The 17,249-nt window shown below is 38.4% G+C and overlaps 1 protein-coding gene across 3 annotated transcripts in view; it reads left to right on the plus strand.

The window, feature by feature from the left end:
* ntrk1 (neurotrophic tyrosine kinase, receptor, type 1) overlaps window positions 1–17,249 on the plus strand; it is an 82,684-nt gene that overhangs the window by 8,814 nt on the left and 56,621 nt on the right. For 2 of the 3 annotated variants that reach the window (XM_082551907.1, XM_082551908.1), the window contains one exon: window positions 8,428–8,513. In XM_082551907.1, coding sequence (XP_082408033.1) covers window positions 8,437–8,513 — 77 coding nt within the window. In that variant the 5' untranslated portion in view covers window positions 8,428–8,436. Of the gene's footprint in view, window positions 1–8,427; window positions 8,514–12,678; window positions 12,807–17,249 lie in introns of those variants that run through there. The other variant, XM_082551909.1, reaches the window with a different exon arrangement.

Genomic DNA, 17,249 nt, shown 5'->3' on the forward strand with positions numbered 1-17,249 from the left:
GCACCACTTTGCTGATTGATGCTCACATGGTTTGGCTCAGAGCCCAAAATCCACAGTACCTTCACCTTAAGACAAGTGTATGTACTTTTACTGCATGCGTCTATGTACCCGATCCCGTACACACTCATGTTATGTGGCTATTGTGCAGCTTTGACATAAAAACTATTCAAAATCAATTGACTGTGATTACTGCCAGACTTCTGGTGAACCACCTCTCACAGGCCAGTGACTGATTCCCATCCATCCTGCCAAAATGGCAGTTTTATAGCCTCTTTCAGGACTGTCTTCAGTTGGCCAATGGGATGGGGCAAGTCTCTGCCTGAACAGGGTGCAAACATACATCTGGCTGAGAAATGAATATGTTGCCCAAGGGTTGTTGGTCATGTTCTTGGCCGGGACAATGAAATCATTATTGAATCATTTATACTGCCATGGTCTGTCGTACTTCTTACCCTAGTGTGGTTACGACTAATTATTCGATAATAAGAATTCTTTGAAAACTCTGTTGTCCCGTCTTTCTTAAAATGTTTATTGCTGAAGTCTGTTGTTCAAGTTTTCTTTCAGTTTGATTTCCTCTTCCCAATTTTTTTTAAACATATGAAGCCAGTTTGAAATGTTAGTGTAAGTCTGATGGTACAGCTCAAACATCTCTGCACTGGATGGGCTGCTCTAAACCTGTGTGCAGACTTCTGATTCTCAGTTGATAAATTCCATTAAAATTGTATTGGCAGCAGGTAACTAATGAACATCTCGATTGATTGAAACGGTAACTACTCTTCAGTTAGTTGCTCATGTAAGTAATTAAATTAATTTCAATAATTAATTTTAACCTTTTAATAATCATCCACATCAGCATTGTGTCAAGGCTCTGTGTGCGGGCAGGCGGAGATGAAGATCCAAATGCAGGACTCTGACACGGATTTACAACTCCAAAAACCTCAGCTTTATTGCTGGCATGGAAACAAAACATGAATTGGAGACTGAACACTGAAACCAAAAACACACAGGCATAATCTGAGGGTACGACGCAACACAGAGCACAGGAAAACACAGGGCTTATTTACACAGGGTGGTAATCAGGAATGGGCAACAGGAGGGAGACACAGCTGGGAGGGATTGGACATCATCGTCATCAAAAGCACCACAATAAGAAAAGAATCCAAAATGCAAAAACACACCAAAACACAACTCAAAATGCTGGGTCAAACTGACCCAGAACCGTGGCACATTGTATTATCAGAAGAATAAAAGAATCCTTCTTTGGTACAATTTCAGTCCTAAACCTGTCAGTTTATGCAACAATGTAGATGCACTGTCTTACCCAACTTTTTAACTGGTGATTGCTCAGGTGGCTACACTGTAATATAGTTAATATAGTCCTACAGCTGTTTATGGCCCACTGTGTCAGTCATTCAAACCTTCCAAATGACTTGCAGATGAAATATGCTGACATAGACTCAGCCACAAAAGATGCACACATGCAGATATAGAGGCATTACAAGTAACGTTACAAGTAAAGCGATACTGTAATCCGATTACTTTTTCAAGTAATGAGTAATGCAAGGATTACTATTGCAAAAAAGTAATTAGATTACTGTTGCTTTCCTGTAAGCACTGTGTTACTAAACCGTGATTTTGTTTGTGCGAGTGTCTCATGACAATGACGTAAGCGTGTGCGACATCCGTGGCAGCAACAGACGTGTGTAGATCAACAATGGGTAATATGGAGTGAAGGAGAGAGTTTCAGTTTTCAGTTTTATTTGTCATATGCAAGTTAGCCCAGGGTCAACATTGCAATGAAATGTGTTTGACGAGCAGCAGTCACTCAGCAGCATGATACAGTAGGAGAAAATATAATAAAATAAAATAATAAAAAAAATAGAAAAATAGTAAGGAGCAAAATATTAGAGAGACATGGTAAAAGAGAAAAGATGACTAAATATATATGTATCTATAAATATAAATATATGTACACTAGTGATTAAATAAGAAAATCTTTAAAAGAAATATGACGGGAGGGCAGATGGGATATTGCACAGGAATGAGCAGCAGAAAATTACAGTATTGCACTTTTAAATATAAATATCGATAACAATAAAGTGAAGTGACCAGTGCAGATTAAACAGAGTACTTGTGAAGCTGCAGGGTAGCTTCTGAGTGCAGTGTTGTGTGTGTTTAAGTGTTGTGGTTGAGGTGTCGTATGGCTTGGTGGTAAAAACTGTTTTTAAGTCTTGTAGTCCGAGCAGACAGACTCCTGTAACGTCTGCCAGATGGTAACAAGGAGAACAGCTGATGTGCTGGGTGGCTGTGGTCCTTGATGATGCTGTATGACGTATGAGTATGACGATGCAGCGTTAAAAGCGTGGAAGTACACTTGCATTACAAAAACATTAGCGTCTGCTGTGCACTCTGTGTGGGAAGAAAACTTCTTTCTACAGCGAAAAATTAAACTTCAGATCTGAGCGAGCACCGAGCACGCTGCTATGGGAATGTGACGTTCACAGAGAAACCCCTAGATCCCTCCTCTGACATGACCACTGCGGCACCGGGCACATCTCCAACTGCTCCACTCCTGCTAAACAGGTGAAAATAGATTTAAGAGTGACAGGACTTAGTGCAGCTGAATCTTTGATTTTTTTTTTTCCCTGTTGTGTTTACTTGCATCTATTTGAAAGAGTGAGTGTAAACACAAAAAATGATTTCATTTGATATGCTGGAATATGCAGAAAATAGGTTTAAATGTTAAAGAAATTTCTTCAAGTCAAAGACTGCATATAATTTACTTTTTGCTTAATGTAATGTGCATAAAATTAAAAGATTAAAACCAATAAAACAATTTTTAAAAAGAGATTTTTCCATTTGATTCAATTTTATATGATGGATTATGCAGAAAAAAATTTAGTTAGGCTGAAATGTCTATTGCTTTATTCAGGTTGGGTATCATGTTTATAAAAAGTAACTAAGTAAATAATTACTTTTTGAAAATAAGTAATCGGTAATAAGTAACTAATTACTTTTTTCAAGTAACTTAAACAACATTAGAGGGATTTCCCTTTCTTCCTCCTTATACACACACACACACACACACACACACACACACACACACACACAGGTCCTTTGTGTTTCACTCTGCAGGGTGCTGCACAACTTGGAAAGAGCTGCTCTGACTCCTCCTGGCGCTGTAACAGCTGATCTGCCATTCTGCTCACAGAGTAGCAGCCAATCCTTCCTCAGTGGTCTCCCAGCAGCTTCTTGTTCTCACAAACGTTCAACCAACATGTGGCAGAATGAAATGCAGAGAATCTGCTTAGATGCATTTGTTCCTTTAATTGAGTACAAATGAACAAAATGTGTGTTGTTTTGTGCAGACTTGATTTCATCTGGCACTTTGTAATATTGTCATTATTTTTTTGTAAATGGCACAAAAACAAGATTCAGTTGTCAGTATTAATAATAATAAACCAGAGGGGAAATTTTTTTTTTTTGGGCAACTGGTTCGACTAATATTTGGGCTGATTAGCCCAAAAACAAGAAGCAAAAACTTTGACCATGCAAAAAATGGAAGATAATGCAGCGTCCACTCATTGTGGAGCATTATCTTGACTACTAATTGGAGTGGAAAAGCATGTATAGGTCTCTAATATGAATTCTTACTGTGCAGGAGAAACAGGACAAACATGTAAAGTTGATGATATATATCAGAAAGTTTTGTCTGGAACTCTTAAAAAAACAAACAAAACAATAAAAAAAGAATTCCAGTGTAAAACTACAGGTGCGCCAGGTAAAGCCAGCATCGTCTGCCAAAGCTGTGCACAGTCTTCTGAGAGGACTTTGGCAGTGGACCAGCCTTCAAGCATCTCCTGAGACTTCAGGCGATATAAATGACATTAAACTGAAAATTATGTTTGTTTTACAAAGGAATTAATTACTTTTTGGGGCTTTGTTTCAGGTCAGAGTTAAACCCGAGTTTTGCAGCAAGTGGTCACCTGCTCAACTTCTCAGCTAAGGCTGCATGTGTAGAAAGGAACTGATTCATCAGGAAGGAAAAATCAGACTCGACAATTAGAGCTGTGAAAGCTTGTTTTGTGTTGGTGAACTCATTCCTGTGTGAATAATGAAAACAGCGACTAACAGTGAAATTAACCATCTATTAAAACTAACTGCTTGATGAATCTAATCACAGATTACTGGGCTTTTTCTTGTTATTCTGAACATACCGTCCATGAAAAAACAAATATTTCATAGAATATGATGGTTTAAGAATGGAGAGCTGCTGTCTGTCACCTCAGGTGGCTGTTATTTTTCTCCATCAGTTGGGTCCGCTGTGCTGGCTGTTACGCCGTACTTGTAATTTATTTTCCACTAATAACTGGCGGCATCACAGAATGAGAGTGGTTTGTGATTATAACGTCCCTGCTATGTATTTTTCTACATTACTGACTTTTCCAAGAGCTGCAGAAGCTCATTCCATGAGCGTCTTTGGACATACAGCTTTTACTTTTACTGGATGAGTCAGAATATGCTCGCAGTTAATGCTATGAACAATTCTAGTGATTCTGGGAAGTTTGTGTGTGTCCTGAGAGGCCAGTCATAAAAATAATTCATCCGATGAATCATCACTTTGTGCGTACTTGTGTTGTGTGTGTGTTTTTCTTGCTCTACATAGGTTTTCTGGAAGCCTTTTTGTGCATATAAGTAAGTAAAACTTTATTTATATAGCACCTTTTAAGATATAAAATCACAGCCAGTAATGGATCAAAAAGAAATTAATAGAAAGCAGATTTAAAGAGATATGTTTTTAACTGGCTTTTAACAGAGACCACAGAGTCCACCGACCTCAAATGGAGTTCCAGAGTTTGGGGGCAACTGAACAGAAGACAGAGCCTCCTTTTGTTTTCAGCTTAGTTTGGGGCACCATCAGCAGGCCCTGGTCACAGGACGTCAGGGACCATCCAGGCACATATGGGTACAGAAGCCCTCTGATATAACCTGGTGCCTGTACGTGAAGAGCTAGTCGGTAAAAGAATCTTAAATTGCACTCTGAAGTAAAACAGAAGCCAGAGTGGAGCTGGAAAAAATAAATGTACGTGTGTGTGTGTTGTTTGCTTCTCAGCAAACTGTAAAATATTATAAACTGTAAATGATTTAAAAAGCATAAATATGGATGTGATATTTGTAAGACGGAAACATATAAACAGTTTTTATTATTTACTTTGTCATTGCTTTGGAGTAATAGGGATTTGTCGTTGCTGCCCCTGGGTGAACCTTCATGAATGAGATGAATAGATGGGTTATGGCCACGTATTGTGAATAAAGTGGCACTTTACCCTCATTTTTCAATTAGGATAATAGAGAGCAGCTCTTTATAAACATGGATATGAGCTGCAGGGAGGGAGAGGGGGGCAGAGCAGGACAGCAATGGTAAACAAAGAGGAAATCTGCCATCTTTTTATTCTTCTCAAGTTATTTTTGTCTTTTAATTTATCTCGTCCTTGGAATAGAGTTTATAAAAAATGAATCTGCCCAAATGCTTATTAATATAAAAACTGTGTTGTAGCAAGCAAAAATGTGTCACCTTGTTTAGAGCCAGTGTGATACATAATAATATAATGTGATGGAACAAATACAGAAACATATTTCTGGGAATAATTTGGTAACAGAGTACCACAGGAAGCAGGGATTTTTTCAGTTTTGGGTTGTCTGAAAGTAAGTTCGGGTTTGACATGAGTCTAGACATTATCTGATATTGTTTACAATCATAAAATATGAGTGAGTACTATCCCACTGATAACAAGTACGAAACTAAATATTTTTAAAATCTTTTCATAAAGGTTTCAGTCTTATTTTTTTCACAGAAGCATGTTTTTGAAATAAATAGTCACTTTATTCGTTCATGTTATCGATCTTGAAAGGTAAAACGGTTAAAAAATAATTTAAGTAATAATTTAAATTATTTTAGATAGAGAGTGCTGTGTGCTGCTTATGGACGTGATGTTACAGGTTGTTTTATGGGCCTGCTGTAAACTCATTGATTTCCCCTTTACTAATTCATCTGTGTAGTTGATGCATCTCTTGCCGTTGCCTGCCAGGTCTGCTGCTCTTGACCTGTATTGAAAACTATGATGAGAAGGAGTAATTGACACTGGAGGCAGACAACGCTGAATATAAGACTGCTGTATGTGAAAAATAAGGAAGACAATAGGGTTCACCGGGGATGTTAAGATCGAGATAAACAGCTGGTAGCAGCAGCTCTTCAGTCTGGAGAAGAACTGGAAACCAAACCACAAATATTTCTCGTCAGTGGAGCAAAGGCTTAAGTCACATGCTCTATGTATCTCAAAGTTAGTTTATAATGAATGAAAATCAGTTCACTCACAGAAAAACAATGAAAGCGAGCGTCATAAAGCTTCAGCTCCTGGATCAAACCATGAAATGCTTCCTGCTGCTACTTTCTCTTGAGAATTGAATGAACCCAGAATCTCTGTTTCCTTCTTTCACCAGCTCAAAATTGCTTGAGCATGACTGGTGTTGGTCATATCATTAAAATATCATAAAAAAGTTGATTTATTTCGTTAATTCCATTCAAAAAGTGAAACTTGTATAATTTATACATTCATCCCACACAGACGGATGCATTTTAAGTGTTGATTTCTTTTCATTTTGATGATAATAACTGACAACTAATGAAAACCCCAATTCAGTATCTCAGAAAATTAGAATATTGTGAAAAGGTTCAATATTAAAGAGACCTGGTGCCACACTCTAATCAGCTAGTTAACTCAAAACACCTGCAAAGGCCTTTAAATGGTCACTCAGTCTACTTCTGTAGGCTACACAATCATGGAGAAGACTGCTGACTTGAATTTTGCATGGTGCATAAAGGCTTTAAGCCTAAAAACCGAGTCCAGTCCTTTTGTTTACTGGAATAGTCTAATCCCTTATTGTCAGGATGTCCTTAAAGTTCCCTGAGAAGCATTCAATTGGTCCAAATTCAGTGAGAGTGCAGACTGTGAATAGGAAGAGAGATGACCTTTCTCTTCCATTGTCTTTTCCTCACTGGCTTCCTGTTAAATTTAGAATTGAATTTATGTCCTCGTGTAAAAAGTCCTGAACAATTAGGAGATGTTAAAGACCTCACAACAGAGCACTCTGCTCTTAGACGTCTGACTTACTTGCAGTTCCTAAAATTTCTAAAAGTGAAATGGGAGGCATGAACCAGCTCCCAGTTTAGTTTCAGGAGACTGGGACCCTCTCTACTTTAAGATCAGGCCTAAAGCTTTCTTTTTTGATAAAGCTTAAACTGTCCAATGCTGGGCCTCCAGATTTGCTAGAGACCTCTTTTCTGTACTGTCACGAAGCAGTTGTGAGCTGGTGCTAAAGAACAAATTAAAGTGAAGAGGGATGGGTGTAGATAGATAGCAAAAGAATGAAAAGAGAAAAGAGACCCTGTTATTCATTACTCCCTACCCCCCCAGCTCCTACCACAGCTCCTCAGATTTCTGCTCATCTGCATGAGCCTCTCAGAGGCCTCTGGTGTCCATAGCCCGGTTACTAATGAGGGGCTGAGACAGGCTTATCTGGTTACACATGCACCCACACACAGCCCATACACACACTCACACATAAACCTTCTTCCATGGCCTGCTCCAGCACATTGATTCTGGGTTTACCCCTGTGATCTACACACACAGATGCATGCACACTGTTCTGGGCATTACTGGTTGGGTGTTGATGACCCAGCCACAGATGAAAATAAGGGGGTTGGGTGACATTAAAAAAAATGATGAAGAATTTGAGACGACTTCACCCAATAGTGTTGTTTTGCTTGGTGGTGTATTGATCGGGGAGGAGAGGATTTTGTGTGTAGAGAGGCCGCGGCTGTGATGTCCAGATCTTTAGATAAAGACTATGCATAGGATGCTTGCTTACAAAGGGTCCCCTCTCTGTATCTTGTTCCATCAGCTTGTACTGATCTGATAAGACGCAGAGGACATATGCTCCCTAGTATACGTTGTTTATGGACGGGGACTGGGGATCTGGTTATGGTTCATCTAATCACGCTAAGATCTCAGTATCACTACTTTGAAACATGACAGCTCATCCTTCTGTGTTCCCTCATTTATGTCTTCATGTTTAGTGTGAATTTTTTTTTTGTCTGTTTTACAGTGGTCCCTCGTTTATTGCGGGAGAAACGTTCTAAAAATGACCCACGATAGGTGAAATCTGCGAAGTAGCCAGCTTTATTTTTTACAATTTTTATAGATGTTTTAAGGCTGTAAAACCCCTCACTACACACTTTATACACTTTTCTCAGACAGGCATGAACTGTCACTCTTGTTCAAACACTCTCAAAGTTCAAAGTTTCGTTGAAAAATCAGTCCAGCATTATAGAATGAAACGAAATGAAAGATCAAACCCTGTTTTCAGGTCCAGAACATGAGAATAGAGCAGCTGCCAGAGAATGCAACATTAATGAGTCAATGGTACGGAAGCAGAGGAAGCAAGAAGAATGAGTGAGTAAAGTTTGACTTATCTGACTCTTTTGTTTTGGTTAATGCACTTATGGTCCGAAAAATACGGTAACTTCTACATTCCCAGCATGTCCAGAAGTCCAACTTTTTGTGCGATGGTTAGCATCTTCCTCTGCCTTTTGGGTGCTACCGCAGGTGCCTTTGAGGGTGCAAAACGTTTTGTCGACATTGTTGTGTTTGCTGGGGGAAAGAAAACTTACAAACATACAGTACAGCACTTCAGAGTCGCACTTCTAGCGATCGAAGATTTATGTAAATTTGACGCAATCTGTACTGTACAGCAGCGGTCCCCAACCCCTGGGCCACGGACCGGAACTGGTCCGTGTCATTTGGTACCGGGCCGCAAGAGTTGAGGCTTGGGTGTGAAATTTATGGTTTTCAGGGTTTTTATCGTTAACTCTGTTTTCCTGGGTCTTTTCCCGTGTTGTAGTTGTGTCTTATTTTGAAAGAAATGTTTGCACGTTACCATAGCGACCAGAGAGCATTAAGGGGCAGAGAGGAGGATGTTACTCTCAATGTTGTTGGTGCATTTTCAGGAGGATGCTGCTAATAAAGTTACACATTTACACTGTGAATTTGGTTTTATTATTATATTTACAAAATACCACAGTTTTTGTCTGGGTCGTATCATTTTATTTTGTTGTATTTATCCGCGACACATTAAAGGCCAGTCCGTGAAAATATTGTCTGGCATTAAAAAAGGTTGGGGACCGCTGCTGTACAGGAGACACAGCACGGAGGGGATCAATTGACAATGGTCTACAGCCAATCAGGATGCAGAACACAATGCGCTGTAAAAACAAACAAACAAAAAAACCAAAAAAGCATGCAAAATTGCACAAAAAAATCTGCAAAAGGTGAACTGCGTTATAGCGAGGGACCACTGCATTGGGTTTTATGTCCTGTCAGTCGATTGTCTTGATTACTTTTACCTGTGCCTCATTCCCCTTTTGTTCGTTCTTCGCAATCAACCCTGTGTATAAATAATCTGGTTGTCTTTGATTGTCTGTTGTTACTACAAGTTTTGACGTGTGTGAGTTTTTAATACTCCTGGTCATGTGCTTTGTTATTTTTGTATGTTTTTGCATTGGTTTACCTTTTTATCTATTGATTTATTTACTTTCTTACGTCTGCATTTAAGTTCAAACAGAAATGAACCTTAACACATTTCACTGTTTCTTTACATTTCAAAAAATGCCGTGGTCAGGTAATAAAGTTTTTCTTCATACCACAAGTGATGTTGGAGCTTCAGGCTTTTTAATGTTTTCCGTTCCTGCCACCTCTGTGTTAGTGGACAATCGGGTACGTCAGCTAGTTCCTGTTCGTCCTGTGTGAAACAGTGAAGCAGTGAAGTTCTGTTAACTGTAGTTTAACTTGCTCAAGCAAAATGACACACACACATATATATATATATATATATAGGCCTCATTCAGAATAAAATTTAATTTTGAATATTGTATTTTTGAAAGTGCTTGATAAACTCCTTGGTTTCATAAATAACAATCGAGGTAAGAGGTTGAATTAACTCTTCAACATTTACCTCCAAAAAGCTAAAAGCGTCGAAGCATTTTGTTCGTTAGTATCTTGCTGAGAAAATAGTGTGAAGGCAGGACAGCGATTTAAAAAGTCCCTTTAATATCAGGAACCGCTGTTTATTACAAAGGAAGAAACTATTGTTGTTCCTCTAATACTAAAATGGATTATAGCCTTTGAATTGAAAAGCGTTGTGCTTTTTAATGATGTATACATACAGAATGGATCTATACCATTAAATGTACAGTTGAAGTAGTTAATTTCACTTTGTGGTTTGCAAAGTTTAAAAACTTTAAAAGACAAACTGAAACAAATATTTTATTCGTTTTTCAATGAACCAGTGAAGTTCCAATAAAAAACAAATGCCCAGCCCATTCAATGAAAATGTTTTGAAGGAAAAATGAACATCTTCAGAATTAAGTACTCCGTTGCAGGGCTGCAGACCACTTCAATACAACAAAAACTTTTTTTTTAAAAGGGAAAAACCTTCAATACCATCTGAAACAGGGTCATTAGTTTGGAATTATATTACGATTTAGTAGAAATGACAAATTTAACCTTCTGTTTAATTGCCCAAGGCTTCCACATGTCCTAAGAATAAAGGGGGACGTGCTTTCAAACTTGCAAAACAAGAAGTGGGTTGTAGTAGAGAGGTATTCCTGTGATTCAGTTTTTACTTCCAAAACAACTGGGGGACTCACATGTGACAAAGAGTTGATCAAATCACTAGTATGTGTCGGTTTCTATAAATACTGGATGCTTGACATAATCAGGATTTTTTTTTAAATTATTATTATTATTATTATTATTATTATTATCAAAGCTCATTTCAAGGCCACACTGAGAATTTTAAAACCTCTACCTGCTACAGCCATAGAGTCCATCCAAGGCTTCAATCACACAGCGCTGGGGACTGGGGAGCAACCACCGGCCACAGGGGAAACGATTCTCCAACTGGTTGGTGAGTGGTTCTGGGAGGTTGCTGGCTCACACTCCCGGGAAATCGAAGAAGCCCTCCTTTTCAAATTTCACAGTAATAAATAAATAAAGATAATAAATGAAATAATATCAGGAATATCAACTGAGAAAAAATAGTCTTGATGGATTGGGGGACAAAAATTGATTTATTTTTCAATGTGAAAAAGATTGGTGATCATCTTGTTTAGGAGAATTATTTATCGGAGCAATGAATCATTGGATAATTAGATTTTTCTGGTTGTTGTTTCGAGCATACAGCAGGTAACATGATCCATCGGATCACTCTCGCATACACGAGTCAATGCAGAGCGAGTGAGCGTCAGGGTACATACAAACATGGCTGCTTTGTGCATTTACCACTTCAAGTGTAAAAGACTTTCCTTGTACTTGATCCAAAAGAGCTTTTACTCACCCGCTCGTTCTCTCATTACGCTCCCTCTCCGTTCTTCACTCTCTCTCTTCCTCCATTGCTGGACTTAAATGTGAAACAGATTGATTATTGTTTAAGGTTCTGGCAGAAGCGCTGCCTCTCTTTCACTCTTCCCGTCCACATGTGTTTAACCTTACACGCGCTCAGATGTGTGGGACATATTACACATTCACAAAACAGAAAGTGTGTTTTGATGGGCTTTATTAATATTATTATTATTATTATTATTATATTTTTAATCATTGCATGATGTAGGTATGTTCTCCTACATTCCCCAGACTTTTTGAATCCACCCCCAACACTGTATATATATTTTCTATGCTTCAGCATAATTGTTGTCTTAAGACAACGGTAATAGGTAAGACAAACACATTCAGTTTTCTGATGTTGCTACATCCCTGATTCACAAATATCCCCCACTAGCACTTACCTCTATACTTTATGTTTTCCTTTCAGCTTTACTTTTTGTACAATATGTTGACCAAAAAGATAAGTACCGTATTTTTTGGACTATAAGGGACACTTAAAATCCTTTAATTTTCTCAGAAATCGACAGTGGGGCTTATAATCCGGTGCACCTTATGTATGAATGCTGGTTGTGCTTACTGACCTCGAATCGATTTTATGAGGTACATGGCACTCCATCTGTCAAACAATGTTTTAGTATGACTTTGGTAAGCTACGAAGTCGTCCCGCTTGATGGATTGTCGGAGCATTACGGCTGCCGTAGTCAGGAGCCTCGTGGAATAATCTGGGTCCTAAACTCCGCCTTTCAGGTCACAAAGTCAAACAAACACTGCGGCATCACTGAGAGTTACAAACTGTCTAAATTCTTTCATCTTTAATAAAATGATCAGTGTTGCTGCTTTACCAGGTGTAACAATTAAGTTTAACATCCAGGCATCCATGAAAACAGAATTTATTAAATTTAATAGAGTTAGAAGTTAGCAGGAAGTCAGCTCGCTAGTTTCAACCTAAACATGATACAGCTTGTTCTGACTGAGATTTCTGAGAAATCTCAGAGAAATCTCTGAGAAAACATACAGCTCTGTTATCACTTCCAACATAAATGAAGACAGAAAACTAAACAGCAGTGACTTTTGTAGGGTTACTGAAGTTGTACTAGCTGGTATATAATGATGTGCTACACAACTATATTAGCATAACATAAACACAGTGAAGTTGGATGATGAACACTAACTTTTTTCCACTCGATAAAAGTTTCCGTGAGGGTTCCCGGTGGTTAGGGACAAATGCGATCGCATGGCAGGATGCAGTTAAGGGATCAGACTTCAGTCAGGAGAACAACTGGGATAATCCATCCACAATATGAGGTTAGTCATTAATATACTGCAAGAACATGGGAATAGAGCAGCTGCGAGAGAATTTAGCATTAATGAATCAATGTTACGGAAGTGGAGGAAGCAAGAAAGTTTGACTTATCTGACTGTTTTGCTTTGCTTAATGCGCCTGTGTTTCTAGATGTGGATTTCCAACCCTTATTTTACTCCCATAATTACACATAAGGTCCTCTTTTGAATGATGAAAAAACAGGAAGCTGCTGGCTTGAGACATTTTTCACTTCTTAATAGGACAAGATTTCTTTTTAACACTTCTTTTGTATTGTTTTAAATACTGTATGAATATATTATTGATTCAAAATAAGTTATTAATTAGAAAAAGGTATTTGGTTGGGCAGTATTGCTGCCCAACCAAATGATAGGTTTAGACAATAAAAGCTGCTCGATAAGGTTTGCGTAACTTATTTTAAAGCTCAGTTTTCTTAGTTGCCAAGAGACTGGGTTGATGAATAACAGCCCCCATGTCAAAAACACAAATATGATGTTTGCCTTCTGGGGACCATGAAAATCTTTACGTACTGAATGTGTAACACAGAATTTTATAAACACAGTTAAGAAATGTTTGTGTGGACCAAAGTGGTAGAGCACTAGCCGACAGAAAGGCAGCTAAATCCACAGAGTCGAACGGCGACTGTGGCTAAAAAGGCAAAAAACCTTTCTGTGCTGTAGTTCTCAAAGGGGAATAACATGTCATTTGGTAGGATTTTTATACACGTTTGGAGCTCCAGTGGGTACTTAATGCAACATGCATGTGAGATTAAATCAAAACAAAAAAGAAGGAACATGCCACTCATCGCAGCAGTGTAGCTCACTAATGCATTTTTAATAGTTTTTCAGCAACAATGGAGCTCCACAGTGGAACAATACAGATATTTTTCATTGGATTTGTTGACAGCAAGAAAGTATAGAATGTTACTTAGCTTATCTTTAAATCTGCGTGTAATGACTGATTTATTGAGGCTGTTTTCAGTGCTGCTGATTGTATTATGCATGTTTCTGTGTGTGTGCATGTGCACCAGAGAGATAGCGACAGGACATATGTTATAGATACGGCTGCTAACATAGTCAAGTCTCTCAAACAGGATACAAAAACGTCTGTGTCTCGTCCCCATGAGTGGTGTCCTAACTGCTGTATTTGTCTTTGACATGACGGGGGAGGTTGAAAAAGCCAAGTGTCACAATTAACCCCTTCTGTGACCATCAATCACCATAATGCATAAAAACAGTAATCTAATTAAACAGCCAGAGAGAAATGAGGCCGTTATTATCTGTCAAAAGTTGACCGTTTCCAAATGACATGAGTTTGAAAAACTGTCTTACGGCTTGTGGGGAAATTAGATTGTTTTTAAATGAATTGTGTGGATTTTTGTGGGGAGGGGTGCAGAAATAAGCAGGATACACGTTTAAACCAGCTCCATCACTTGGAAATCAAAAGACAGATCAGGGAAATGTGTGAAGTTTTTCTCCTCTAAATCGCTGCTCAGCTAAAACGTAAAAAGCAGAATGAATGTCCACTATGTTATGACAAGAGGAGTATTTTTGATTTATTGTTGTTCATTATTATAAGAGTAGTTGATTGTTCTCATATTCTTCTTTTGTTTTGAGCAGGGAAATTTCAAAAGATGTTTTGTTGTAATTTTCAACTTTTGGAAATTAACTAGAAACTCTGGAGGAAGCTGATGATGTGTGTGGGCAGTAAATGTAAATTGCTTGATTGGTTATTGTTTTATCAGGAATTATATTATATTATATTGTATCCAGCACAACAATAACCAACACTCAGGGGAAAGAAAATAAGAAGAAACTTGTATAATGCTGCACTTTGGTCAAAGCAGTGGAATCTCTCTCTCTCTCTCTCTCTCTCTCTCTCTCTCTCTCTCTCTCTCTCTCTCTCTCTCTCTCTCTCTCTCTGTATGTCTCTCTCTCTGTATGTCTCTCTGTATGTCTCTCTGTATGTCTCTCTGACTCTCTGTTGCAATTTGCTCTCTTTCTCCCTTCGTGGGTTCTGCACAGTTATTTTGCAGCTCACTCCATCTGGAGGCCTGTAGGAGAAACATTGAAGTACAATTAAAGAGATGCTGAGACATTATTCTACCTTTAAATCCTGGGCCCTTGGTACTACAGGGAAAATTATAAAGCTGTTTCTCCAACAGCTATTTTAGTAGAGCCCCAACTAAGTGCACCTATGCAGATATGCAGATACGGGAAGAACAAGCGACTCCACACAGAAAGGCCTCGGCCTGGATTCAGAGCCTGGGCCTTCTTGCGATGCAGCAGTGGTGCTAACCACCTTGCCACCAGGATATCCTTGTGTCAAACAGAGCTTGGAAATTATAGAAATGTTTTAATAAGAATGTAAATATGTTTTTAATTTTTTTTAAACGAGCACACATTACAACCTGCTTGCATTACATAAACCTCAAAGAAATGTATCATCTTCATCTGCTACGTCTAAGCTTTCAGACACTTTATCGTGTAAATGAATGCTTTTGCTGAGCTAAGGCCAAGCAAAAGGAAGTGCAATTAAGCCACCAGATAATCCTGATGACAGCAGCAAAAAATAGCTATTTAGCTTATGGCCAGTAACTGTGGTCAGGACATTTTGACCTTACTCATGTGCAGAGTGACCAAGAGAAATGGGGGTGGGGCACAGTGCATGGCCCACTGATGAAAATTGGCTGCACTCATCTAAAGAATATATGAGTGATGGACAGTAACGGGTCTCTGCAGCAGGTTAATGTTTGCAGCTGCAGGATAAATCACACCGTCAGTGAACTCGCCTATCAGCATGGTCTCACTTTGCTTTTTAGCTCATACCTCTTTCATGTAGAAGATGGTTTGAATATGTTGCAGTTTATGCAGAAAAACAGCAGAGGTTGTGAAATAAGTAACATAATGCAGATCTACGGTGTTGTCAGTGATGTTCTTTGACAGCTTTTGGTGGTGCAGAGGTTGGAATGGGTTTTATACTATTAGAGTCTTTACTATAAAATACTGTGAGACAACGGTTGTTGTGATTTGGAGCTCTATAAATAAAGCTCAATTAATCAGAAGTATCTGTAACCGATTGATTGAGTGGTTTACGGTACGTAGATATGGTGCAAAATATGAAATTGTAATTCTTTAGACCTGCAAATTGAAATTCTGCAAGGTATTCAAAGAAATTTGTCCCACACATCATTATCTATTACAGATTTGGTGATAATACTCCAGGACATCATTAGTCATGAAAGTTTATCCAGATTCAAGCAAAACATGTCAGAATAAAATTTGTGTTTCTGCTGCTTGTACTTAAGAAAAAATCGTATCTAACGGATGTGAGTCATCTGGAATTTCTAGTGAGTTGTTCCTCTTGTATACAAAGGTTCTGGTCTATAAATATTTGTAGAAGTCTTAATATATTTGATATATTATATCGAGCTTCCAGTGAGTCAAATGTCCTAAATTCCCCATTCTCAAAGAGGTCAAAGATTCTAACAATGCCAGTTCTTTGTCAAAGTGTAAACTTTGCAAGATTATCTGTCAGTGTTGTTATACGATAAAGAGGATGAATATTATAAATATTTTTGTTTCCTCCAGGCCCATAATGCATAAGTTATCACATGGTTGTTTTTCACAATGTGTGAGAGCTCTTTCAGGTTCCAAGGATGAGGGGCTACTCGGCTGAAAGCTCATGGTGGTCAGACGAGCAGATGGTATGATAGGAGTAACAGAGCAGGAGGCTCTCAGAAGGGAAGGAATGGTGATGTGCAGAAGAAAATTAAAAATGAGAAGCAGAATCTTAAAATGAATGCGTTATTTTACGATATTTTGGTGGTTCTAATGTTGTCATGTTTAGATTTACAAACAGCTCATGCTACAAACCCCGACGGTACCAAGCAGCAAGGCTGAATTCAGGCTGGTTCATTATTTCTTCCACTATTTAGGATAATTATTGCCAAATTACTTTCTACCTACATATTAGCCTGATTTCTTCAACACATTCAGTTAACGCTGCTAATTAGTGAGAATCATTTGTTAATGTCAGAACAATGTCATCGGCGTACAATAAAATGTTATTGTTTGTTACCCACTGTTATTTCTTGAATATCTGGATTTAGCCAATGCTAAGGCTCCTAATCAGCTGTGCCTCTTTTTATTTTGAAGGGAGCAGATAGCAGACACATATCTTCCCATTCAGTTCTACTGACTTTTTCAGCCTCAGTGGAAACAGCAGCACCTAACTTTTTATGGGTGCTGAGATAATGAATGATATAGAGTAGGCGTCTTTTGTTATGTTATAGGATTCAAGCCCTAATTAATCTTACCTCATCTTTTATTGAAGTTAGAACCTTCTCTCCCCTGAAAGCCAGTATCTTGGATAATACTTATACATATTGGCTCTGTACACTCATTCAGGGAGTCTGGAGTCCACAA

This window comes from Aulonocara stuartgranti, assembly GCF_965226115.1.
Source record: "Aulonocara stuartgranti genome assembly, chromosome: 11".
In the NCBI taxonomy this organism is placed as follows: domain Eukaryota; kingdom Metazoa; phylum Chordata; class Actinopteri; order Cichliformes; family Cichlidae; genus Aulonocara; species Aulonocara stuartgranti.